The 26,311-nt window shown below is 43.2% G+C and overlaps 2 protein-coding genes across 3 annotated transcripts in view; one reads left to right on the forward strand and one right to left on the reverse strand.

Annotated features, from left to right (window-relative positions):
- LOC111857189 (G-protein coupled receptor 39) overlaps nt 1–11,062 on the forward strand; it is a 31,550-nt gene extending 20,488 nt beyond the window's left edge. For both annotated transcript variants that reach the window (XM_023837775.2, XM_023837774.2), the window contains one exon: nt 9,853–11,062. In XM_023837775.2, coding sequence (XP_023693543.1) covers nt 9,853–10,322 — 470 coding nt within the window. In that variant the 3' untranslated portion in view covers nt 10,323–11,062. The remainder of the gene's footprint in view (nt 1–9,852) is intronic.
- A 463-nt stretch (nt 11,063–11,525) lies between these two features.
- LOC111857190 (ly6/PLAUR domain-containing protein 1-like) lies at nt 11,526–24,466 on the reverse strand. The gene is made up of 3 exons (XM_023837776.2): nt 23,898–24,466; nt 21,578–21,712; nt 11,526–11,778 (listed from the first exon to the last, which is right to left on the reverse strand). Exons 1-3 carry the CDS (start codon nt 23,944–23,946, stop codon nt 11,546–11,548), a joined length of 417 nt encoding a protein of 138 aa, XP_023693544.1. The 5' UTR covers nt 23,947–24,466; the 3' UTR covers nt 11,526–11,545.
- Nucleotides 24,467–26,311: the final 1,845 nt, after the last annotated feature.

A 26,311-nucleotide genomic window follows, 5' to 3' on the forward strand; every position in this document is an offset into this window, starting at 1 on the left:
ACTCCAGTTTTTCCAACCACCATACTGTTGTTATTGTTTTTCTTGTCACTTGTATGTCTGAAAGACAAGCAATCAGCTTGTTGTGGAGTTCTGACCTTTGGTAGCAGGGGTTTGACTAATCTGCGGTGAGTCATGCGTTGTCCACGATATCCCATAAAACAGAAACCTGCCTGCTTTCGTACCACCCACCCAATCACCCTGCTCATCTGGACAGAGCCAGCTGCATTGGGGTGTGCGGGAGGACGGCCTTGCTCCCGGACGCGCGGCGAAAGGATTCATTACGCCACAGGATTCCGATTCAGATGAGAAACACGAGTCCCATAAGTCAGCTTGACACGCAAGGGTGATGGATTCTCTACATCTGGCTGCCACATTCTGAAAACCGGCCTCATCGCATTTAGCATCAAAAAGCTGCATCCCCGTAAATCTGCAGATGAAAGTGTCCTTATTGGAAAGTGTCCTTATTGGAATTGTCCATGGTCCCCCCCCAGCCTTTCGCACACACTATGGGAAAAAAAAAATACACTGAAATTTTCTTTGTGCCGAATCAATTGAGCTTTGAACAGTAGCTGCTGTTGGCAGGATATAAATAAAGGAGAGATCAGCAGGCCTTCATTCCCCACATACAGGAGATCACTTATAACATTAGACAGACGGACAATAGACCTTTCCTTTCATTATTTTATCTCTGTCATATGTATTAATATGAAGGGCTCTAAATGTGTCACTGCACTATTTTCCTGCATAAGGGCGGTCTGATTAATGGGCCTTCAAGGGGAGCGCAAAGATTTATGACCACCTACACTGCAGAGAACAGGCCCGGTGGCTGGTGGATTAGCCATCATTAAATATTTTTGCTTAACAGGAAATACTGCTTGCACCGCCTGCCAGGTAGGGCCGCGACCTCACACACCTGGGGCGAGGGTCTTGGCTTCTGCCACAGCCTATGAATGTATAGAATTTCCATGGGGTTCCTTCAGGTCCTCCAATTTTGCCCCATAGTCTCTGGCAGTGAGTGTATTCTGGGTACCCCCTGCTTTATGCCCTCTGATGGACTGGCATCCCTGAGCCTTGTGCCCCATAACGACCTGCAATAGGTTCCAGGTTCACCCAGCACCACATCGGCAATTCTATGAATAAGCTGATGTGAGATGCTGATGATATTGTCCTCATGTTCTTACCCCTCCATTTGGAGGGTGTTAGCATCTAAATATATACAGTGTGATAAACACCCCTGAGCCAAACCAGCATTGAGTCAGAATGGTCTCACTCTGACATTAAATTGTATTGCTGGGCTCTAACTCCATTGTCTATTTTAACGTAGCTTGGTGCATTATGAAATAACTAATTAACGGATTTGATTGATCTACCAAAGAATATTAAGGACCGTTTTATTCAACAATCCAATAGCCACAGTTTGGTCTGCCCACCAAGGAGCTATTTATGCTGTCCTTGTGTTCACAATTTATTTATGATGGCCTGCATAGTTTCGTATTTAATGAAATGTGCTTGCTAGCCTCACATATATTCTCCCATTGTGATATGATGACATCTGAACTCTGGACAATGCTTTTAGAGATACACTTCTGTGCTCATTCCAAATAAAGGCAGAATTATTTTAAGATAAACTTCCAATTTCCTAGCTTTGCTGTGTTGGCAAGAGGCACATAACCCATAAGCCTCCATTCCTCTCATATCTCCACTAACAAGATCACAGATGATCCAGAGGCTCATACCCAAGTCCAGATCTTCCTGATCTACACAAACTCTACATGGAATATATAGAACGGATTATCCTTCAGTAAGAATCACATTATCTCACATAGGTTCCTATTGAATAGACTATGCTGTGCCTTCGAAATGTAAATATATAAATCATCAAAATTATGGGCATTTCACACACCGCATAGATAAGCAAATCATTTTGAAAAGGAAGGGGATTCTGGGAAATGCCAGCCCTCTAGTGTCAGGAAAACATTCTAGGTCACACTGCGGGCAAGGTAGGAAAAAACAAAACAAAAACAAATCTACAGCCGTTTCACACAGAAACATCCTACTTTTATAATACAAACATATGTGTAGTATTTTATTTTATTTAAAAATTTAATTGGAGCACCTAAAAAGTACCAATATTGCACTGTAAAGATTTTTACCAGATGCCATGCCTGAAATGTGCATCTTCATAAGTGCTTCTGAAAATATGAGGAAAATAAGAGATGCATTATATAAAGAGTTAAGCAACATATCCTTGATAATTTCTTTATGAAATTATGTGTCAGCAGGATATTAACATATTTTTACCCAGGTCAAAGGTCCAACATGTGTTACCCCTGGATCTCACACAGCTGTGGGAATTAGCACCCACCAGCTGTGGTTTCTAGTCGTATTTATTGTGATTCTTTTTTTAAAAGGTAAGTCTGCGGAATTAACCGGCACAATGACAGATTGCTGGTCTCCGGCTTCTCTTTGGATAGATATTTCAACTGAAGCTGCTCAGTTTGATATAGAGGGTCAGGCTGTCCTTTAGCTGAAATTCCTTTGTCTTTGTCCCTTTTGTCAGGTGCTTAAAATTCCAGCACATCCCCACAGAAAAACACTTGAGGGAGAGACTAGGACTGATTACAAGAAAGAATAAAACAGCGTTTGGCGAGGGAGTTCAATCACTCCCCACTCAGTATTCCCCCTTTCCCACGATGTTTTTATTCATAGGCTGCCGGCCCCTCTCGCCTGTCTGCACTGGGTCACGGGAAACCGGTAGCTGCAATCTCCAAATTTGCGATCGGAGGCTATGAATGCATGCACATTATACCAGCGGTGAATGGCAGCCTCGGTGCACCTTCAGGATAAGAGTAGCCCGAACGCTGCTCCTCATCGGCTCAGAGCGCACGTGTGTCCGTGATTAATGACGCCTCCTCTGGGCTGCACATTCAGCCGAGCCACGTACCTTGACCAGTGGGTGCTGCTGCGGCCAGGTGCGCCGCGAACGGCCGGGGGTGGGAGATCGGACGCACGTCTCAAGCAGCGTCGGTGTATTCTAATGAGCGGCGCTAACGATGACTTATTCAGATGGCTCCGGAGCTCCATTCCTAAGCTGACTTAGCAATGCGTGGCCGACGGCGGCTGCTCGGCTCTCCAGGCGGGTCTCGCCATATGCTCTCCAATCTCTCTCTTATGGGGAAAACATGCTTCGACTGCAGGAGAACTCGGCCACCTTTCGGTGAACCACTAGCGTCCAAAAACACTTAGCGTGTGTGTTAATTAAGATGGAGCAGTAATTCGCTTAGTCACTGTTGCATCATTATTCAGCAGCTTGGATTAACTTAAAGACGTCAAAGTAATTATGAGTTAGTCACATAATTAATTAACCACAGCCTTGTTCAGTTCGTTTATTTATGATAGGACATCGTCATTGCTAATATATTCTAACTGCTATTGCCATGTCCGGTGGTATTCATACAGACAATTCAGCACTTTTGACACATAAGTCATACAAGTTATGTTAAAATTGCGTGCGCGCGCACGGGCGACGCATGTATTTCCTTTTGCAGGACCGATGCAGGCTTTTGACTGCAGGTTTTAACATCAGGTGGTTCAACTAATTCTTTCAATGCATCTTTTACGTAATATATTTGTATCCCAACTGCTTATATGTCAGAATTATTACATAAATGCCAGCAAAAAAAAAAAACAATGACAAAGGAGTCTTTATGACCAATTGTGCATCCCACAGTCTAGGTCCAGTCCTGTTCCATGTGATACTGTGCCATTGCAGCACTGAGGTTTACCTCAACTTGTTTGAAATAAAAGTATCCCTCACATGGAGGCGATGTAGGAGGTGATGTCAGATACAACAGTTGGCAAATTCCCCGGTGTTACAGCTCTTAGGGATGCATTACAGCTCAGCTCATTACATTAATGTCTCATTGAGGGATGTTCACCTTACACAGTATTTAACTTCTGGTAACGTCAAAGGGAGCTGATTAGCACTGGTAAGAGGTAAGGGAATGGGGCAGAACCCTCAGATCTTCTCTGATTTAGCCTGATGCTAAACGCAGCGCTGTTTCAAGAGGAGGAAGGAGGTGGTTATTAAACAGCTTATACTGGCTTTTAGCAGGGGAGGCTTTTCTGTTTATTTTTACTCATCCGGGGGAGAAGCAGCTCGGTGTATAACTGAGTGGTCTACCAGGACTGGGCATAAATCATATATCATCTCTGTTTTATCGATTTTTCTCGCTATATTCTTTTTTATGGGAGGTGGATTGCAGTCCACCATAAGCCCATTCACACATGGATTATCTGGGGTTGTACGATACATTTGCCATAGTATTTACGGCACAATGGATTTTTTGTTAATCTCGACACACCAATCAATAGCAATGTGAGCAGGACGTCAATAAGAGCTGCACAGCCGAACAGATTTTAAAATGAGAACAAGGCCCACAATTCTACTCCGAATCCCTTGGAGTGACCATTAAGCCTCCTAAATACAAAGTTACTTTAAAGCATTAGGTAATTCAGTGTTACTTGTGTTCTATGAGTACCTGGCTGTCATTCTGGGGACATTTCAAGGACACATACAAGAACTGCACACACAGACACAAAAAACTTTTAACAACTATTGAGTCTTGCTGCTCATATTCAGTCACATTCCCAAAAAAGCCACTTTTCCGGAGCTGATTGTCAGTAGATTAATAAATTATTGTGACAACCACTAGAGTAGATTATGGGCTGTCAAAGGGAAACGTTTCCTTTTGTGAAGTCATTAGCCAGAGCATGACAGTCGCCTTTGTTCCAGCCGTCAGATATCCCAAAGAATGTTCCGGGGTTTTATGTTATTTTTTTTCTGCTTCAGTACTTGTCACGGTGATTCTTTGATTATCATCTCAGGAGTAATTAATTTCTTCAAAGTGGTTCGATGTCTTATATCAGGTACGCTCGCTTTTGTTTTCCTCCTGACACGAGATGTCTGTGCGTTACTTCCTTGGGCCGTGTTAAAGGCGTAGCTCACGGACCTTCATGCGCTTCGAGAGATTCCCGTCCCTCAAAACATGCCCTTTAATCAGTCCTCTCTTGTACGGGGTGACCTGACGCGCTGGAAGTGCTTTCTGGGGTCCAGCATTTCTTCTGCAGGCTTCCACCACATTTCAGTCAACGTTCTAAACCCTCCATGTAATATTTCAGCCCTTGATTCAAACTGCAGCCTCACCCATCTGGGAGAACAGTGGACAGTATGTGTAACATTTTGGGAGACTTTTGACCTAGCATCTCACAAAAAAGGCACACCGGTGTCATCATGGTGAATGTGTGATGTAGTGTCACCTGAACATGTCAGTAGAGGCTTGCTTGTGCTAAGTAGCAGTAATAGAGGGATTCAGGGTAACATTCCATGTTTGGCACAGCAGCCACACATGAAAAAACAAACCCCCCCCACCGGCCCTGTGCGCTTCTAGCCTGCTCTATCTGTTCCCCCCCCTCCTTGTCAATGTCTTTTTTCGCTTCTGTCTGGCCAGACGGGAAATCTGCGCATCCCCACACACAACAGCCACCCTGTCGGGATGATTAAAGGCTGCTGGGTCCCTCGTGTTTCCATAACCATGGAGTGGTCAGTTAGGCTCTTCTGCAGGCAGGCATGAATTCTTCGGTTCACTGATATATATATATATTTTTTTTTTGAACAGCGATTTTGCAGGCAACTGAGGACTGAGTGCTATGCAAGAGCAGAAAACAATAAACAAAAAAGGCAGAGAGCACAAGCCCCTGAACACGGTAACGGGAGGAAGAACAGTAAATAAGCCTGGAGGAAGGTTATTTGGGTCTCATCTCATGTTCAATACCATGCAAAGTACATGTTGAGGTCCAAGCAGTTCAGGAGATTGCTCTAACACTGCTTCCTATATATCAAAAGAGGTCACCTTACATCTGAGGGGAGCCTGATACCCAGCATCCCTTAAGAATGCGAAATACTGTCAAGTCCTGCAGCACCAGAAGGTCTAATACTGACAAGGAGAAAAAGCTTCTTCAGAATCACATGGATGGGGAATCTTACCCATTATGAGTAGGAAATCATTCCACTGTTTGTGGCTCCTCAGCCCTTTCAAGCACCTCCCTTTTAAGTAGTCTGCAATCCCTGGCAGTCTGCCTGCCAAGTACAGTCAACATGGGACTGCACTACATCCTACAGCTCAGGTATAGGTGTCCATAATTTAGCTCTTCCTTCAACACCATCATCCCAGGTGTGCTACTACCCAAACTGGACCAACTGAAACAGCCAGCTTTATCGCTCAGTAGATCTGACTTCCTGACTAAAAGGAAACCATATATTCTGCTGGGTCATGACTCCTCAAACCCCCTCTTCATCAGTACTCACCAAAACCCAGGGATCCAACCCAAGGTAGCTGAAGGTTGAGTGTGGTTAGAGAGTCATGCAAATAGACAGAACATTAGAGAAATTAAAACGCCAATTATAACATTATGGAATAAAACATGAACCAAAACACCCCTTGAATATTTTTTAAAACATATAAAATCAACCCCCAGCTCCACCCCAAAACTAAATCAAGACTAAGCAGACCAACGGAATAGTCCTGGTTATTTGGGGTGTTGATGGGTGGTAGTCCTTCTGTAGGACTTAGGGTGTTCTCTCTGCTGCCCTCTGGTGGCCATCCTGATTATTCTCTGGAATGGCAATATCAGTGCTGGAGCTCACCCCTCCACATACTGTACAATAATGTCTGCACCTCAATGATCCACCAGTAAAGCTTCTGAAAAGTGCAGATGACACCACCCTGGCATGTCTCATCTTCACTGACATCCAATCTTCCTACAGGAAAAGAGATAAACCATCCTGTTTCCTGGTTTAGCCACAATAGAACCATTATGTAACTTAATGGAACTTAACATGCCCAACCCTTGTCAATGTGTTTGGCCAATAAAAGTAATTCTGATTCTGGTTCTGATCCACTATTTGCTGTCAAAGCCCAGGTGTAATCTTGTCAGTCCTTTATAAGTCATCTGAGTCTTTTTAAAGTTGTCTCTGCGCTTAACTGGCAGTCAGTAGTGACGTGTTAAACAAATAGCAGCTGTTGTTGCCCTGTACACAGACTGAAGAGTGATAGTACAAGAAAACTGTTCTATGTAATAATAACTAAATGATTAATAAGCACCACAGGCCAGTATCAAAGCCAAAGAGCCATAAAAATTGAGTTTTGTTAAGCATCGCTACATTCTGAGGCTAGTTCTCTGCAGGGTGAAGCCAGATTGATTTTTAAGAAGTTTTGAAATTGGTTATAGCTGCAGCATATTTGAATGACGATTAGGTCAGTTGTAATGCCCTCCATGTTGCCATTGTTATGGAGTCAACCACACAGGGGTGAGGAAAAGAACATGGGAGCACGTTTGCTGGATGCTGCTGCTAGCTGGCTGGGTGTTACTGACTGGATGTCAGTGTCAGCACAAGTCGCTTTAATGCACTACACTTAGAGCATCAGCTTGCATCAAATTCATACTATTTGAAATTTTAGCTGTTATTCTGCAACATGAGTGCATTTGGATTCCAGAGGCAAACCGAATTTGAATGTGACTTTTTAATATACAGTTCTGTGGAAAAATATTAGGCAGTGAAAGAAAATTATGTTCTTCATGTTGGTGTGAAACTATGACATTATGTCTGTCAAAGGGTGTCAGCTGAACCATTGCTGGGGTGCTCCTGAGGAGAGGTTTGGGAACTGAAGCCGTGTTCATCTAGCCATCCAGCAAGATATCAGTGACTTTTTGGAGAACTGAAGAAATTCTCTCTAGTTTTTATTGTGTCACTATTCATTTGCATATATTCTAACATTATATTGTTTTTCTCTGAGCAAGTATACAGTTACTCCCCGGATGAATAGCCTTAAACATTTTCTTTGACTGCCTAAGACTTTGCATAGTACTGTAGTCTTGGCATTTTTATGAAACCTCAGAGTTTTGGCTAACTTTTCTGTGAAGTAGGATAACTGCATGCATCCTTATGGAATATTAGCCGTCCACATTGCAGCTAACAGCTAACATGGACTGTGTCTCTGGACTGCTCCCCCGAATCAATGCCTTGTGTCTTTATACACACACACGACGTACTAAACAGGTCAGCCTGCCCTTGACTTTCTCCCTATAATCACCTCTGATGGCCGTGTTTAAGGAGCTATAATGTAAAATCGACACTCTCCTGCGGCTGCTCGCAGAAGTTCGATAAAAGAGCAACACTGAAGTCCAATAAAAACAAGGCCACGCATCAGCAGAAGGTCTCACCAGCGCGGAGAGTGTCATTCGCCGTCACGTGATCTTGCGGTTTATGGAGAACGCAAGAAAGCTGTCGTTCCAGAACCAGAAAGTGGGAGGCATGACCTCCTACAAGGTCACTGAATCAGATGTTTCATATCATTGGGTATGTTTTTGAATCAAAGGAAATAGCCAAGAAATAGTCTCAACAACCTGGGAAGAACAGTGAAACAAACTGGGCTAACAGAAGCAGAAAGGGAAAGTCTAGAATTCATTGAGAAGTTGATACATTCACTTGATGAATATTCCAATTCATCCCATCTGAAACATGGCTCTTTGGAGCTTATACAAAGTCCAAACATACATTTCCTGTAGTCATAACCCATCGTATTATGCTTTGGGTTTTATTTCTTACATATTCACGATGGAGAAAACATAACATTCAGTCAGTTGTGAGCAGTTGCTTACCTCAAGTGGCACAAGCTGTATGGGAAGATAGAAGCTTGCTTTGTGGTTTTACTGATCAGGTACTGGTGGACCAGAGGATAATTGCACCGCTACAGGGATGTATGCTATTACAGGAAGTAGACCCCAATGGGGTGTAAGTCATTACATAAAGTAGACCACAATAGGATGTAATTCATTACAGGAAGTAGACCACAATAGGATGTAAGTCAGTTAAGGAAGTAGACCACTATGGGACTTAGGTCATTACAGGAAGTAAACCACAATGTGATGTAAGTCAATTGAGGAAGTAAACCACAATGGGATTTAGGTCATTACAGGAAATAGACCACTATGGGATTTAGGTCATTACAGGAAGTAGACCACTATGGGATGTAGGTCATTACAAGAATATTTCACCCTGTTTGAAAAATAAAACAAAATAAATTAGGTTACATAATTTTCTTGAAGGAAATGCCAAACACCAAGTGACAGTATGATAATTACATATTTTTATTTATTCTCTTAAATAGATTCTGTGAGATTGTTTCAGTTATGCATATAATGAATCACAATCAAATGGATTGAAATATATTTCAATCATTCAAAGACATTTGAAAAATAAACCAGAAGGCCCCAGTTATTCCTTGATGGCATCCGTTTATGTAACATGTATTGGCTCGTTCACTTAGATAATAACTTATCAGAAGAGACGTCACGCTGCATGTCTGCTTCTCAGAACATATTTAACATTTAAAACCACTAAATGTTTAACTTGAGTTTCAACACAAAAGCCACGGCACATCACGCAGGATAATCGAAATATGAACAAAGGGCAGCCTGCAGAATTGAACCGTACCATTTACATTTACAGCATTTGGCAGACGCCCTTAGCCAGAGCGACTTACATAAGTGCTTTAAGACTCTGTACCAGTTCTTTCTGTACCAAAATTAAGTTCAACAATCTGAGAAATGATAGCAAGCCATTTGCAGAAGCTCTAAAAATAGGACACACACAGACTGAAGGAGCCCTCATTTGAAGACCATCGTTTAAACGTTAATCCCAGTCGCTCCACCTCCCAGTTTCATTTATCTAAGCTAATTCACGAATCCCAGCCCCTTTCCTTTCTCCCTCTCCCCCTTTCTGTCACTCAGGCTTAATCGTGGGAAGTCTGGCCTGCTGCTGGATGCCCAATCAGATCCGTCGGCTGATGTTAGCGGCCAAGCCCAAAGCGGACTGGACGGCGACCTACCTGAGGGCCTACGTTGTCCTGCACCCCATCGCTGACACGTTTTTCTACTTCAGCTCGGTGATCAACCCCTTCCTGTACAACTTCTCGTCGCGGCAGTTCCGGCAGGTGTTTATGCAGGTGCTGCGGTGCCACCTGACCATCGAGCACATCAACAGGAGGAACCTGAGGAGACCGAATATGCACTCGGCACGCCGCTTACTGAGATCGCTCCGGCACTCACTGCCAGCCCGTGGGAGGGACAAGGCCAGCGGGACCTCTACCACACTAAACACTGCCCATTCTCTGGAGACGTCTCAGGAACCCAGTCCAGAGGAGTCTGTGGAGCTCAGTACCACCCAAAACAGCAAAGCAACCTCCAAGACTGACATCTGAGACTGAGTGTGGAATCTTTATGTTGATGCGGATTAGATATTTTTGTAAATGTATGTATCACACATGGTATAGAAGTAATGATGAAAATGTCTGGTCTCCTCTGAAAACAGAGCAGTGTGCGAGAACCTTCTCTATCATTGTCTAGAATTTCCAAACTTCTCAGGAAGTGCAGATGGTGGCTGTATGCACATTAGTCTGCTGACCCCTGAAAAGAGCAGTCATCCTGAAGCTTCTGAGATCTTCCCATCAGGTAAAGCCACTATGACAGATCTGGCCATAAACCTGCCAGGCTCCTGGAAGCCATTCTAGAATTTTGCTCCTTGAGGTTTTTTGAAGTGGAAAGGAATGCATTGCAGAAGTGTTACAATACTGCATGGACATTATAGCTGCATTATAAAATTATTCAAACGTCTTGTCTTTATGTAACCATTAATGCATTTTCTGTGTTTTGTATTCATCGGTGAAAAACTAATAGCTACAATAGTAAGGTTTACAAAAAGTCAGTGTGATGTGAGAGATTAAGCGTCAAATCTCCTTTCCAAAGGTGATCCCCTGCCACAATCCTCCTCTCCCATCCTATCAGCATAAATACGGGAGTCCCATGTCAGCATTATCTGCAACAGAGTGTTATTCGCCTGATAGCTCATGGAAATGAGTGCAACTGGATGTAATTTATGTATTTCATCAAATGTGCCTAGATGTTTTGGTTTTGTTTGCAATAAAAATAATCTTTTTATTAATATGTGCACTTTTAACTGGGTATTCCCTGGTAAATCTCACTACTGTGGATAGCAAATCCTTCACTGTTTTTTTTTTTCTCAAATAAATCTATTGTGGAGAGGAGTCTGATGCTCGTCTTGAAAACAAAAACAGCAAAGCGGCAGCACTGCATGTCAGGACAGCGAGTCCTCGGAGCAGAGCGCCGCTCCAGTCAGGCGACCGTAACGCTTACAGACAGGTCCCTTTATAGAAAACGCTTTCTCCCGCATGCTCATAAGTGACCCGCCATGTAATCATCTCAGGAAGCTTTATGAACGGATGATGTTTCTGCACACAGGAGAACATCGACACTCCTTTAGGTTAAAGAAATGAAGGCGTAAACAAACGAACAACGGCCGACATTCAATTCTCCAAACGCAGCGTCTAGAAAAAGCAGTTGTGCACCGAGTCCTGATCCAGGGCGGGGTGGGGGGGATGGGGGTGGGGGTGGGGGGGGGTGGGGCTTATGTCAACAGAAAGGGCAGTAAAAAAAAGACTGCATGGAGGGCAGTGCTCCCCCCAGCAGGGGGCGCTGCTGCTGGGATGGGCCGCTTCTTCTGCCGGGGGCCATTGCACAGCGGCGTGTTGCAGCAGCTGATGCAGACCGAGTGCAGCTTCCCTGTGCAGAACTGCTGGTAGCCTGAGGAGGCGATGAGGCAGGCCCCGGATGAGGCACAGGACTTGCGGTAATGAATACCTGCAGGGACACAGGAAGCCGGTCAGTGGCAGTTAGGTCACGGCTGGCTGGCTCCAGCACTCCGTCCACCAGCCTGATTCACAGACTTCAATTAGCATCTCATTTAAAGCCAATGTGTCCCGGTCACGCGGACCGGAGAGCGGCTGCAGGCTGGCTGCACACCCTGCGGTGTCAGCTAGCTGCTGCCCCCCCCACACCTCTGTGAGGCCTTTAATTAACAGTCTAATTAAGTCGACTTTTTACCCAGGAAGCCACTGACTGATACGCTCACAGGACCCGTCCAGGCCCCCAGGACCCTAGGCAATCCCGCGCTGCCCCGTCCTGCGCCCCGGCCACACACTGCACTGGGCCCAGTTAGTGAATTCCTATATGATGCTTCGCAATGCCAAACTATTACTGTCCAAAGAACTGGGCAATTAAAATAACCCACAAGCTTCTGGGCAGGGGAGAATGGCTTCTTATGCAGCATAACACCAAGAGCCGTCATCAGCATTGCAATTAATCTGCAGGAGACTTAGTTCCGAAAAGAAAGTCAATAACCTTTTTTTTTTATTTTTATTTATTTTTTTTAATCAGTTGTTTTTCTTGATAGTTGGTATTATTTTACTATAAACAAAATCGGTCAGTATTTCGGTACAATATCCTTAGATAACGGTATTAAACAAATAAGCATTCTACCAGATTAAAATAAGGAGCCTGAGGACAGATATGCAACATTTACCGGAATATGTTTCATTAGTATATGTTAGACCATTGTGTTAGAATTGGTATTAACCATCTTTTGGAGTCATTTTTATTTGGTAAAAGTTCTGAGTTACCCAGGCTTCAACAAATTTGGCAAACCTCTGAGAAGTCGTGATAAAATCTAGTCATGTAATTGATACCTTATTAATCCCCATGGGGAAATTGTCTTTACACCTCCCTTAACTTGCTCTTTGTGGAGTAAGTTGTCCACGAAGGGCAGCCACCCATAGTGGCACCCAGGGAACTAGGGGTTAAGGGCCTTGCTCAAGGGTTTGAACCAGTAACCTTCTGAGTACAAGCACACGGCTTAGCCCACTGAGCCACACGCTGCCCCCTAAGCACTAAACTTATTTGGAAGTTTTATATTATTTTACAAAAACAAGAAATTATAAGGAATTCTTAATTGTGCGACTCTTGCTATTCCCGCCATAGATACCACTGCAGACGCATTTGCTAAAAATGGATCCGTTGCTTTATACTTTCACAGGTAGAGATTTAATCAGTGGTATTATCACAAACGTATCAAATGATGCAAGTTCAGTGCCGTCTGCACTAAGCCACTAAGTTAGGAGTCCTTATGGGAATTTGTTCTTGACGGGAAGGCAGGTTCACGCAACTTTTTAACAGCTGAGCTGTAATTAACAAATTCATCAATTTAATTGAATATGAAAGACAAACAGAAAATGTAAAAAGAAAGAAATAGGCCTTTTAGGCACAGATTGGAAATCGTGGTGCAGGAAGGTCATTCTCAGCTGTCACGTGACGTGAAGTCTGCTAATACAAGACAATGCTTGTGTGCCTTGCAGAGTCAAGCAGGAACATCCGGAGCAAGCCGGCAATTATTGCTTCAGATGACTGCAATTTGGCCTGACAGTGGTAACAATCCCTCTGTCTGCTAATTCTCCGGGTGATAGAACCTCTTTTTTTTGCAATACGCTTTACGTTTTTAACTGAAGGCGTCGTCCTCATGCTGCTTCAGCCGAACTGGGACGTCTCTCCTTTTCATATTTTTGAGGTCTTAATATATATGCTAATATATGTAAAAATGACAACAATGACTAAAAACTGATGAATCTCCGTAAATGTGCATAACAGAAAAAAATGAAGATGAGTAAAACTATTTTTAAAGTTTCCTGGAGGAAAAATGTAAAGAATGTACTAATGCCATTGTAAAAATGTTTATTTTAAAATTAACCGTCAGTCAACAGTGATGGAAAAATGATTGTCGGATGACATGGTTTTATCAACTTTGTCGGGCCATTAAATTGAGGATGTCAGTTTCCTGAAGTATATGCAACTAAACCAATGTTAGCACATGCATTAAAAATGTATGTTGGCAGTTTCTAGATCCCCTCAGGGAGTTTCGGGCTCCCCGCTTCCCTTTCTTGCAGTTTAGAAATATATGTGGCATCACCATACAAAGCTTCCTGTGTTTAAAGTGTGAGTCAACTTTTACACACCTCAAACCTTTAAAATGGGCGCCAGGTCTTTAGCTGATGTCCTTGGTATGCAAGAAGTTAGAGCAGCGATATGACAGCGACAGGCTTCAGGGCCAGACATACCATCCATCATTGTTACCGGAGACAACTGCGTCTGATTCTTAATACCAAAATGCATTCATCATGCGCAAATAAACATAACAACCAAATAGCACTGTTCTCCTCTCGACACATCAGGCTGAGATGCTCTGGACTTTACATTTTCATCTTCAAAAACAACATTTTAGTATAGAAAATACTAACATATTAAACTGACAAAAGGCTTTTCATTGTGCACATTAGCAAAGCCATTTTAATCTCAGTATGCTTTATTTTGCTTTGCTTTATTTAACATTACATAAGCTCCTTTTTTTTAATTACTGGTGTAAATTTACATGAAAAATACTTAGCACAAATCCTACACAGGCCTTGTGGCCACCGGCCCGTGAACGAAACAAACCAAGCAAACGAATCGGGAGATCTCCAAAGATCCTGTTAACGGCAGCGAAGTGCCCATTACCGCTGCAGGCGGGATGGTGAAAAACAAGAGTCCTGAAGAAGCAGAAGGGATTCACCAGTGGCTGGTTTCTCTAATGAATTTGAAAGCAGTGCATTTGTTTCCTTACTCCGCCTGCTCTTATCCTTTCTAAACACTGTTCTGTCACAGCCTATAACGCTGAAGAACACGCAGTCACCTCCAACTCCTGCAGTGTCCTCTTGCTTCTTTGTAAATGTTACTTAACACAGCCGTATTAATTGGCAAAGGTCATGCTTGTAGTCAGACTATAGTTTGGTCTCTGATGCAGTGGAAGTCACTGCTTATTTTAATTTTATAATTAGTTGTGTGGGTATCACGGTGGTGCAGGGGTTAGCATTGTTGCCTCCAATACCATTGGGGACAATTTGATATTGGAGGGGACACAATTTAATAATTTAACGGCAAAAGGTTCATATATAGGGGGGACGAATTAAGCCAAATGAATCACCCTGCATCGCCCCCTGGATCCTACACCCCCTGGTTGCCTCGCACCCCTGGGAGCACGGTTTGAGTCTCCACCCCAGCCCTACATGTGTGAAGTTAGCATGTTCTCCCCGTGTCATGGTGGGGTTCCCTCTACAGCCCAAAAACATGCTAAGGTGAGCTGGAGTTGCCGACTTGTCTGTGTGTGTAAATGATGTGCGTGCCCTACCATTGGTTTGTGCCCTGTCCTGGGTAGGGTGACCACTTCATCCATGTTGGGGGGAGGAGACAGTTTGAGCAAGGACAGGATTTACATCAATCAATTAAAATGACCTGGATTGAGTTCTTGCTGTGTGCTGATTGGTCAGTTACCTATAATCATGCATGTGTCACTAATGTTAAGGGGAAACAGCTGAATCAGTCTTTCGATCAAGGAAATAAATCAGTAAAAGTACAAGACGAACCAAACAATTCAGCTGAGCACAGGAGCCTTTCAGTTTTAAAGTAGATTGTAAAACCTGAAGCAGTTCACAGTGTCCCTCCCTGACATGGATTGTTGACCACCACAGTCCGGCTTATTCCCTGCCTTGTTCCTGTAACTTCCGGCATAGGACCTCAATCCCTCCGACCTACCCTAGGACAAGTGGGTACGAACAATGGTTCGATTTCCATGTGCAATTTTTGTTAGGGGAGAGGGATTTCCGTCTCTATCCCTCCGATTGCAGGAGAAATACCTATCCATAATTAAATAAGTGTTATGAAGTCTTTATGACAGGGGGCCTTGGCTTTTTAAAGCTAGCTTTGTTACATTATCTCCGTTTTATACTATGTAGGCTTTTCATCTACTTAAAAATAAAAACTAAAAAAAAATCTACTAGCCACTGTATTCATTACAGTCACATTTGAGTCTTAGAAGATTAGTCTATGGATTCGGGGGACACATTAAAACACAAATCCAGCAGTTTTCTTTTTCATCTGTATGGGGGCAAAATGCACAGCATTCAGATAATTGCATCGCTGTCATTTACATATGTGTTAGCCAACGACTTTATTACTTACTCTGCAGCAAGCGCAACTGGCCTTTAATTAGTATATAGTGTTTAATTAATTACTTACTAGAATGACTTTACTGGCCAATTTTTACATGAATATTTCAGTTGTTCCATATGCAAATACACAATACAAACATACGTTTTTAAACACGATTAACAGAAAAAGAAAACTTCCCTGTAAATAAAAAGAGCGGATCATCTAGGAGTGACGCACAAAACATTAGCTTTGGTTACATTCCAAGGAATGAGACAAATTAAATCCTCGCAACAAGAACAGAAAATAGATAAACTAGCAAAGCCTTATGCTTAGTATCCTTAACTAATTTAATAATTTCGCTTTGCCAGGCTATTCCAGGGACACCAATTATTTGAGGGTACTCTAAATTGAATACGCTGCAAAAAATAAAAATAAATTCTAATGCATTTACAGGATGTCCATATTAACATTGAAATAACACTCCAATTCAAATCATTATTCTGAGGAAAAACCTAAGATTTTGCAGCACATTAAAAAGCAATTAAATTTAAATTCAGTTATTTAAGCATAATTACGGCCCATAATTAAGTAGAACTCCACTTGAGTTTGATTTCTGAGTGTGATTTACTTATGGTAATTGCAAACTTAGCAAAATGCTCAGATTCAAATGACAGGAAATGCAATTATATACAGCTCTTCCATCTGATGACTCAACCTGGGAATAAACCGTAAATATGACGTTCTAGTGGGTGGAGCTTCACGCGTCCTAAACAGCCAATAATACAGTAGTCGCGTGTGAAAACATCTGCATGGGGAACAGAGTCTGTTCAGACGTAATGTGCAAACACTGGGCCGCTTGCATACAGCTCAATGTATCGTTTGTACACTCTCATTTTCTGCCTGAATACATTGTACAGATGAAAAGCCCGATAAATATCAGGAGGGCGCAAAGTGCGGGGCTGCGCCAGGCTATAGAGGGTTATGGTTCTAATCTGATATGCCTAGTTACCTCAGGCATTAAGAAGGGACAGGAAGGCGATTAGCGAAAGGCACACTGATTTATTTTACTGTCTGCTGTTCTTTAATTTAGCTCTCCAGATCTGTGGTAAAGAGATGCCCGTAGGATTTAGCACCGTGATTAATCAAGGTCCGTTCACGTTCCTGCTTTATTTCCGTGAGACATGAAGATTTAAGCGTCATAGCTCAAGTCCTGTGAAATCCAATCAGGAAGATGAGCTTTTGCTTTGCCAAATAACATAAAGTCATGAGAAATAAAATCTTAGTTACCTGTCATACGTTATATACAGTTCAGAAGAGTTCAGTTAGAACTGGGAATCATTCAGGGTAAAACGGGAATCGATGATATATAAATACCTAAATATGTGACTGAGTTTACGTAGTATTTAAAAAGTATGGTACTGAAAATGGTGATGTTTCCTGTGGAATGTCGGCGTGATTAGCTACACTTTCAGGAAGGTGCACACATTCGCAGACCTGCTATCTCCTTAAACCAAAGGCAATACGCTGGAAGTCTAAGACTGACCTCCATTTGTAATATCCTGTCCAGTTAGGAGCACAGCGGTCTGGAGATTATTTAGTGTATGCCCTCGATATCGCCCTCTCTCTCGCTCACACACACACACACACACACACACACACACACACACACACACACTCACGAACACACACATTAAGGGTAATTCAGAGTATGGCTTACAGCAGATACGGCACAACAATAATAAAGACAGAGTACCCTAATTTCTACACATGGGACAGTCCAGTATTCATCAGTGTGCATTTCTGAATGTGTCAGTCCTCTCAACCCTGAGGATGTGCCCACAGTGAACCTCATGCCTGGAAAAACTGAAGCTGAAGCTCAGCTGACTCTCATCCCCGTGGCAACCTGTCCTCCGCCTCCCTCGGTACTCAGGTTGGCATAACACCTTTCTTAGCTTGATCCGATCTGTACCGACCCACTTCAGACTCTCACTCCTGTCTACAGTGAAATCCAGCCAAGCTCCGCGTGGTTCTGCCGAAAGGCCATATGCCAATACAACAAACAGTAAGTTGATCAAGTGAATATTTACATAACTGCACGCTGAAAAGAGAAATAACATATCAGAGCTGAGCTGAAAGGCTGAAATCATCGGGTCGACTCCACAACAGCCGGATACGTCACTTCAGAGCAGGACACGCATGTCGCAAGTGGAATAGGTGTCTGCTGACCTTGATTAATTATATTTGGGGGCACCAAGCAGAGCGGAGCCCCAATGAGCCCTCCCCCCATCCCATTCACAAATGCCTTTTGGCAAGTTACAGCGATTTAATGTCTAATATACTTTAAAATGTATGTATGTTGTTCTTTCAATATGGCGCTCAATGAAAGGCATGTTCCTTATGCTACATTTTTGAATCCCGTGAGCCACCAATCAGCTCTGTCTCTTTCTGATGCCATGCGTGTTGTCATATGTGCACTTAATAGTCTTAACCTGGTCCCGGGTGTCCCAGTTGCTTATGATCAGTGGTTAAAAACTGTCCCTGGGATCACTGGGATAACCTGAAGCCTGCAGCCTCAAATTCTTCTTGACCTATAAGGGAATTTGCGTTTGTGGCACAACATCAAGTACTCAAATACATCATCGATCTCTGTGATAAGCAGATCTGAGCGAAGAAATCAAATGTAAGTGGTTCATAAAGCAAAGGTCCACTGGGTCTGACAGCACAATACATAAAAGGTGTGTGTGCAGGAGAGGAAATGTGTAATAACGGACGAGGAGTGCAAAGCTGCTTATTAAACACTTGTGAAACACTCAATCTGAGCTGCTCCAGTAAACATGAAATCCATGCGAATGAGTAAATATAGGAAATGCTGTGATATGTATTGCCACAGTGAAGAAAGGCCCCTTCACAAAAGAGGGAAAATCTATTTAAAGTTCAAATACGATGTTATGAAATATTTATCTGTTCATTACATCCTGGATCCTGCATAAGCTGTTGCTGAAATGGATGGATGGATTGATAGATTCATTCATTAAAAATTAATACACATATTTAAATAAACTAGAGAAATATGTTTTCCTGCAGTATGAATATGAAATCACCATAACCTTGACTAAGACATGGATGGATGGATGGATGGATGGATGGACAGATGGATCAAAATGGCTCGTGGGAGTTTTATATAAGCAAAAATAATCTGAGGGCAGAATGAGTAATGAATGGTTCAGAGAGATGACCAATCAGACTGTAAAGAAGGTGGGCCCAAGCAACTAGAGGAGGCAGGCCCAAGACATCTGATTGGTTGGCCCTGCCTCCTATAGTTGCTTGGACCTAGCTTCTATACAGTATGCTTGGTTATCTCTTTGAACCAATCATTTTTCATTCTGCCCTCAGAACATTTTTGTGTCCCATGAGCATAAAAATGTGTGTGTGTAATCCTTACTATGACTGAAGTCTCCCCCAATGAAGCATCTCATCTTAATAGCATAATGGAGGTTCCGAAATCTCTGGAATCAGTTCACATTAAACAGTAAACGGCAAAGGTGAATGTGATGGACCTGCAGCTGGACTGAGAGCACAATCCCCCCGGATGAGAGGTTGTGCTGAAGCAGGGCCATCCTAATGCATTTGTGCTATAATCTTCCAGCTTAAGCACACAGTCCACAAGGACTCTGCGGTGTCTCCGGGAAACTGCCCCCACTCAAGCGCCGAAAGTCATTTTCCTGTACGGTGATTTCTATCTTCCGTGACAGAAGTGTTAACACTAGCGGTGATTTGTGGGTGGGGGACATTTGTCAACATTACATAACAGGGGCATATTTAATGGAGTCTGGGGCTCCAGCCTCATCTAACACTACAATCTGGCTGATTGATACACAGTCCCTGGAACTGTTTCTGTGGTTGATTTCCACAGATACTGTAGGTAATCACATCAGAGCCATTGTCCTTGCTCAAGTGAGACAACAGTTTGTCCAGAAAAGAACAGCGCATACATATCCAGAGCGCAGAGAATCACTCATGACCACTGGAGTTCTTCACTGACACCCTATCCTTGAACCGCTATTATTTAATACATTCCTTCATCTGCAATAAGTCAGAAGATGCTTACAACCAATAAAATGCCTTCACACTGACAGGCAAATTCATGCTGCAAGGACTGCCTGATTAACTCTGCCACACAAAAACTGCAACCTATAGTTACCAGGATGAAATGTGCTGCAGGGTCGACGACTGCCACGGGTCATGGGAAGCGGGAACCGAAGTATTTAGCATTTCGCCGGGCTGAGGAAACTTGTCACGCAGGCTTGGGTGGTATTACGGTAATACTTCGGGTTATCTTGCAGTACGGTACTATTTTTGGGTATACAGGCGACAAAATTAGCAACAAAATTAGAGTGTGGGGGTGAATTATCATGGGGGACCCCCCGCCGCAAACTTTATCGCCGACATTTCAAAATACCGGCTTAGTGTTGCATTTGAAAATGCCAACAAAATACCGTATACTGTGGCATTACGTCAGAAAATTTAAATACCAACCAAGTCTCGTGTCAGGTTGAGTCTATGGTGCAGATGGTAACCATGCAGTCGCTCTCCGCTTTGATTAGGACACCGACGTGCAGAGCTGAGCTCATTAAAAATGCAAGAAAACAACCTGAGGCAAAACCGCGGGTCTTTTGTATTTCGCGTCAAGAAGTGTATTAGCGATGTCACGAGGGAAGACGACACATAATCGCTTATAACGCAAGGCGCCTTTTGAAACTGGTGTCATCCTGACTTCTGACAGATAACTTCGCTGTCACTGAGCAGCGCCGTATGTGGCAGGAAATCTACTTCAGCAAAAGTATCTGTGCTGGGATCAGGACACAAACCTAGAGAGACAAGCCTTCAAAAAAGGCGGTATCTCGGTGCTTAAAAATGAAGTAGTTGGACAGAGCTGCCTGCTATGAGATTGTTATCAAAAACAAAGTGGCTATTACCTGAGTCAAGAGGGCTGATTTCAGGTCTGCGCTTTCTCTTTCAGTGGAACGAAGTAGATTACTTTCCTGTCTTTTCTGGCCAGTGATTTTGAGGCCATTTACAAAACCAGCTGAAGCCAGTTAAATTTCACAGTGAGAAACACTGAGCTTCTTGCTTGCACTGACTGCACTGAATGAACACCTTCTGATTAAACATAACTAACCTGGATTAAACATAACTAACCTCAGACTGTGACTGTTTAATCTGCCTCACTGTCTGTCTGTCTATTTTAAAGTTGCTGTTTAATAAAGCTAATTAGTTACTGAATTAAAATTAAACCCCCATTTCGCATAAGAGCGTCATTTCAGAATAGAAATATTAATTTAACAGGTTTTCTTTCATGATAAGACGTGACATTTAAAAGTTTAGTATTTTTAGATAAATGAGGAACATAAATTACAGTTTTTTATAATAGGGTAAGGCCAGGAACAGTCTTAAGAAGCCAGTTTGGCCTATATGTTAATATAAAATATTGTAGCAAATAATACAAAATGCACTGAGCTTATGTTCAGACCCTACTTTGTATCAGAAGGGGGCCCCCTGGTGGCTCCCACCAGCATAGCTGACCTACCATCCTCCTTCACCAGCACCTCCTTCTGGCACATGTCTTGCACGTTGACCGTGCAGTTGACGATGAACTCAGGCGTGGAGCAGTCGTTGTGCTTCACTTCCTCGCACTGGTAGCACTGGATTTGCAAAGCGATGCCTGGGGGAGGGAGAGAAAGGTCAGTCTCGCATGCAGCCCTGCAGGGCAGCGCCGCAGAAGTCCCCCTCCCCAGCAGACCACAGGCCAACAGCTTAGCCGGGTTACAGATGTAAAAATGAGCTGCTTCAGGGTTTTCTGGTTACACTGTTAAATTATCTAACTTAACCTGAATTGTTTGGCAAAGTCTCTACATACAGTGTAACACTTGGAACGGAATAGTGAGATTTGATTCAGTCCTGTGGGGAAATTCCCTCTTCTCCTACCCCATCTTGCTCTCCCTGACACACACAAAAATAAGCTGGGGGGTCACAACACAGGGTCAGCTAGCATCCAGCGCCCCTGGAGCTGGGGGTTAAGGGCCGTACTCTGGGGCCCAACAGCAACATCGGTCTGCCGGCCCTGGGATTCAATTCAACAACCTTCTGACCACAAGCACCTAACTCCTAACTCACTGAGCCGTACACCGTGAGCTGGCCGTAACACCACTGCTTTTTAACAGTCCTACAGTACTTAGCAGTACACCTGAACGCCATTGCAGCTGTGTCCAGCTGCGTAGGAAACATAAAGCTCATGCGTGTTCTCTGCTAGCGCATGGTCGTTTAAACAAAGCACACTGGGCCCGCAAACAAGATACAGCCGGTGGAATTTACAAAAAAAGACAAAGAGCAGCCGATGCTTCGTTGTGAGCCTGGCAGGACTGGGATGCTCTAACGCGATTTAAAAATCACTAAATAATTACGCCTTACAGGACTGTAAAAGCATATCCTAGTAACACAACCCACACACATACACTTCCCCCCTCCCTGTAGGAGTTGTTTGGCACACCCCCACACACACACAGATACTCTTACTTTACTGTCTCACTAAAAGAAGACCCATCCCTGCCGTGTTGTGTGTAACTCCACGTATGTTTGTGTGAGTGTGGACCCACACATGCACACGTGTGTGAGCACGTCCCCCCCTGGGTGTCACATTCCCCACATCCCCTGTGACCCTTTGGAGTGTCACACCACCAGCTGGGAATGACCAGGAAGGGGCATTGCCCAGAGGCAGCCAACAGCCACACAAGTGACTGCCTCTGCTCGTGACAAAAATTAATTTGCCTTCGATATGTAAAGCCCAGGAGTTCTTCCATCGTCACATGTTTTTGACAAAATTCATGAGGATTACACAGCCGCACCAGGAGAGAACGGTCGCTTCACCTGAGTGAACTGGTTGTTACTGTTTGTTAATGAAAGAAACATACAATTCTTTTTCACAGAAGCAAATCTTCTTACGCAAGTAATTATTCTTTCTTCTTAAAAAAAAAAAAAGAGGAAGCCAGCAGGTGGCATAGTGGTTAAGGACTCATAACCTCAGGGGTTTTAGTTCTGGTACAATGAATCTTCAGGAAAGATTATGGATGAGTAGGCAATACAGATCCCAGTGATGGGATGTTCAGCTGTATATATGAGTTACTGTACACTGTAAACCAATTTAGCTAAGAGCAAAATAGCAGTCTTTCGTTTGCCACTCTGATTTTAACATATTTATTGGAATGTCATTTACATTAAAAATAAATCTACATTTAATGAAAGTAGGCTATCAGTTCCAACGAATGAATTTGACTTACTGGAAGATGAATTAGAGGAGACGGTTACGGAAAAGCAAAATATGATTCATTAACATTCAGTTCACTCAGAAAATATTGGCAGAAACTTAACTGGTCATAAAATAATTATTTACTTTTAAGACTGGATATACAGTCTGCATTTGGCGTGAATGAATAACGACAGATAACTGACTTATGGTGAAAACATGAGCCATTGCATGCCGTTTTGCCCGTCTTTGTCCTGGGGGGATGTGAGCTGAGCTTCGGGACCACGGGTTACGTGTTGCATCGCATCATCGCGCAAATAACTTTACCCAGCCATATCGCTGTTTCAAAGACACTTATTTCATTCGCGCTGTATATAATTTACAGCGGAATGTAAGATTACTCTGCGAAGCTTTATTTTCGTTGAACATTCTTCAGTCAAGACAATCATCAATAACACCAGTAAACAGTAATTAGGAAAGTTCGTGTGTTTAGAGGTGAGCATTAAACATCTTCGTCTTAAAACGAGCACAACATGTAAAGCAAGAAAGTCATCGCCCGAAATGTGGGTAAATGGCAAGGCGAATACGAAAGGATTGCGAGACCTACCTGTTTTGAGCAGAAATCCTAAAAAAGTTGTGCAGATAAAAAGCCGCATCCTTTTCCAGGGGCCGCTTGTGGAGGAAACATCCGATACGTGCGGCGGTGTGAGCGCAGCGCCCCGGACTGCGCTCCGTTATAAGTCCCGCAGCCGCCCAGTTCGTCACCATCAGAGGCAAAGCGGAGAGGCAGGGGCTTAAAAGCCGGCCCATGTGACCGCGGCGATCAGCCCCTAAAAGACACACCGCCTCCTAAATGAACGCCACCGTAGATCAAACACCTGGGATGAGCTCCGCCGGGGCGGGTGGGGGCTTTTCCTGCAGGATACTGATGCTGAACGCAGCGTGTAGCGGGGTGCGGGTGGTGGCGCATTTCGTGCAGCTTTTACCGGCTCACCACCTGTATTAGAGGATGAGCTGATTTAGGATGGAGAACATGCTGAGCTCAGAATGATCCGCTGGATCGGCGTGGAACTTACAGCCCCGAAGCTGGTCTTCATACACCTGAGCGGCGGTCTTTTATATCTCATTTATATATTCGTGTTTAATACAGTTATAGTGTCTCCTGCTTTCTTCCGAACACCGCCCCGGTACCGCATCATGCGCGCCGAATGACGCTTGACAGGTTCCTCATTCCTCTCATTTTGTGCCCTAATGGGTGACCGCTCTTGACATTTATTAAAATATTCATAAACTCATAATTTTTCTCAAAATGTTACAAATTCGAAGGACATTTTGACAACTCCTGTGAATTATGCTTACGGTCTGTATAGTAGGCTACAACCGCACTATTAGGCAAGAACAATAATGGAGAATATTTTAAATGATCAGCATCTGTAAAGCATCCGACTTAAATGTAAGGCTGCGCCTAAAATATGCAGTAATTGAATCAAAGGTCGGATAGCATGTAGCCTACATTATTTTACTTTATTTTGCGGGGGGTTATAAATCATTTGGCGCTGTCGCTCAAGCTGCATTTAGGTAATGATGAGACCTTTGGAGACCTCCTGTGTGCAAACTAGGGGAGCAGAAACCAAATCGGAGACCTTTAAACACAACATGCTTTGATTACTGATAACTCGGTCTGACCCGGCACACCCTCGAGGGGTTAGGGCACATACAGCCTAATCAAGTTGCTCCAATAAATAAATACATTCCATAGTTTCTGGGTGAAGATTTCAGCAAGATCTGTACTTGCTGCCTGAGTTCAAATTTATTCACGGCTACGTTAGGAAATCAGTAGCACACTGCCAGGATATTATGTAGGCTAATATACTCAGCTCATAAAGTTGATCAGCTCTGAGGCACAGTTTGTATAACAGAAAAACAATTAGGAGACATCCCAAAATGAAAAGAAACGTGTAGGCCAGATTTCATTATGCAAATAAAATATTAAATATGTTGTAAGGAGATAGACATTATATACATAGGCCTACAGGTCCATATGAAAAACAAAGAATGAATTAACTTATCTATTTCAGTTTCTTGGCAACACGATGAATGAGTAAATTGCCACTTTGGGAGAATATTTTGAGCATTTGAACAGAAATTGTTGCCCTTTAGTACAGTCATAGTGCCCATCCATTTTGTACTCATCTTGTACAGCATTCAGTGTGTCATTATGGCTTTGAGTCACGCCGGTTGTAGGACTCGTTACCAAAACAACATGAGAAACGGGTGTAAAATGAAATATTTAACACAGAGCTTATCTGTCATGCTTTAGCTTGATAATCTTACTGTTTGCTTGGCGAATTATCTGCATGGAAAGGGCACGGAGGGTCCATCGACCACTCTGAGACTCAGCCACCAATGAACTGTTTGACTTCCGATTACCCTTCACCATGTTATCATTTTGTGGAAAATTCGGTAGCTACAGATGATTTTAATGCGCTAGAGAAACTCGCAGCTACAGAACCTCTGATCTTTTAGGCTCACGGGCTCAGCTTGTGCCGAAGAAGTTAGCCTCTCCATTTTGTATGAATATCTGTGTGTTTAATAAAAATGTTAAATAACAAAGTATGTTGGCTTCTTAATTTAATTAAGCTGTGTGGCTAAACAGATTAATTAATTAAGGCTAAAAAGACTGCCGGGAAATCAGTGTTGTTTTTGTGTAATAAAAGGCAGGTCGTGTTTCTTGCCATCACGTATTTTCCATTATTTGTGCAAACAGAACACAGAATCAGTGTATGACAGCTTATTGAAAAGAATCGTCAAGGTCTAATTGATCTTCCAGGTTAACAGCAATTAATGCCTGCAAACACCCCCCCCCCCCCCCCACCCACCCATGGAATTCCAGGGAATACAGTGACATGTGCAGTTTGTTAGTGGCCAGTTAGTACTAATGATCACATTTAAGTGTGTTTGTTGCTACCAACAGCAGCAGCTGTAAGTATGCAGAGTGGAATAAGAGGTGACATATCTGAT

Source organism: Paramormyrops kingsleyae, chromosome 16 (genome assembly GCF_048594095.1).
Source record: "Paramormyrops kingsleyae isolate MSU_618 chromosome 16, PKINGS_0.4, whole genome shotgun sequence".
Lineage (NCBI taxonomy): Eukaryota > Metazoa > Chordata > Actinopteri > Osteoglossiformes > Mormyridae > Paramormyrops > Paramormyrops kingsleyae.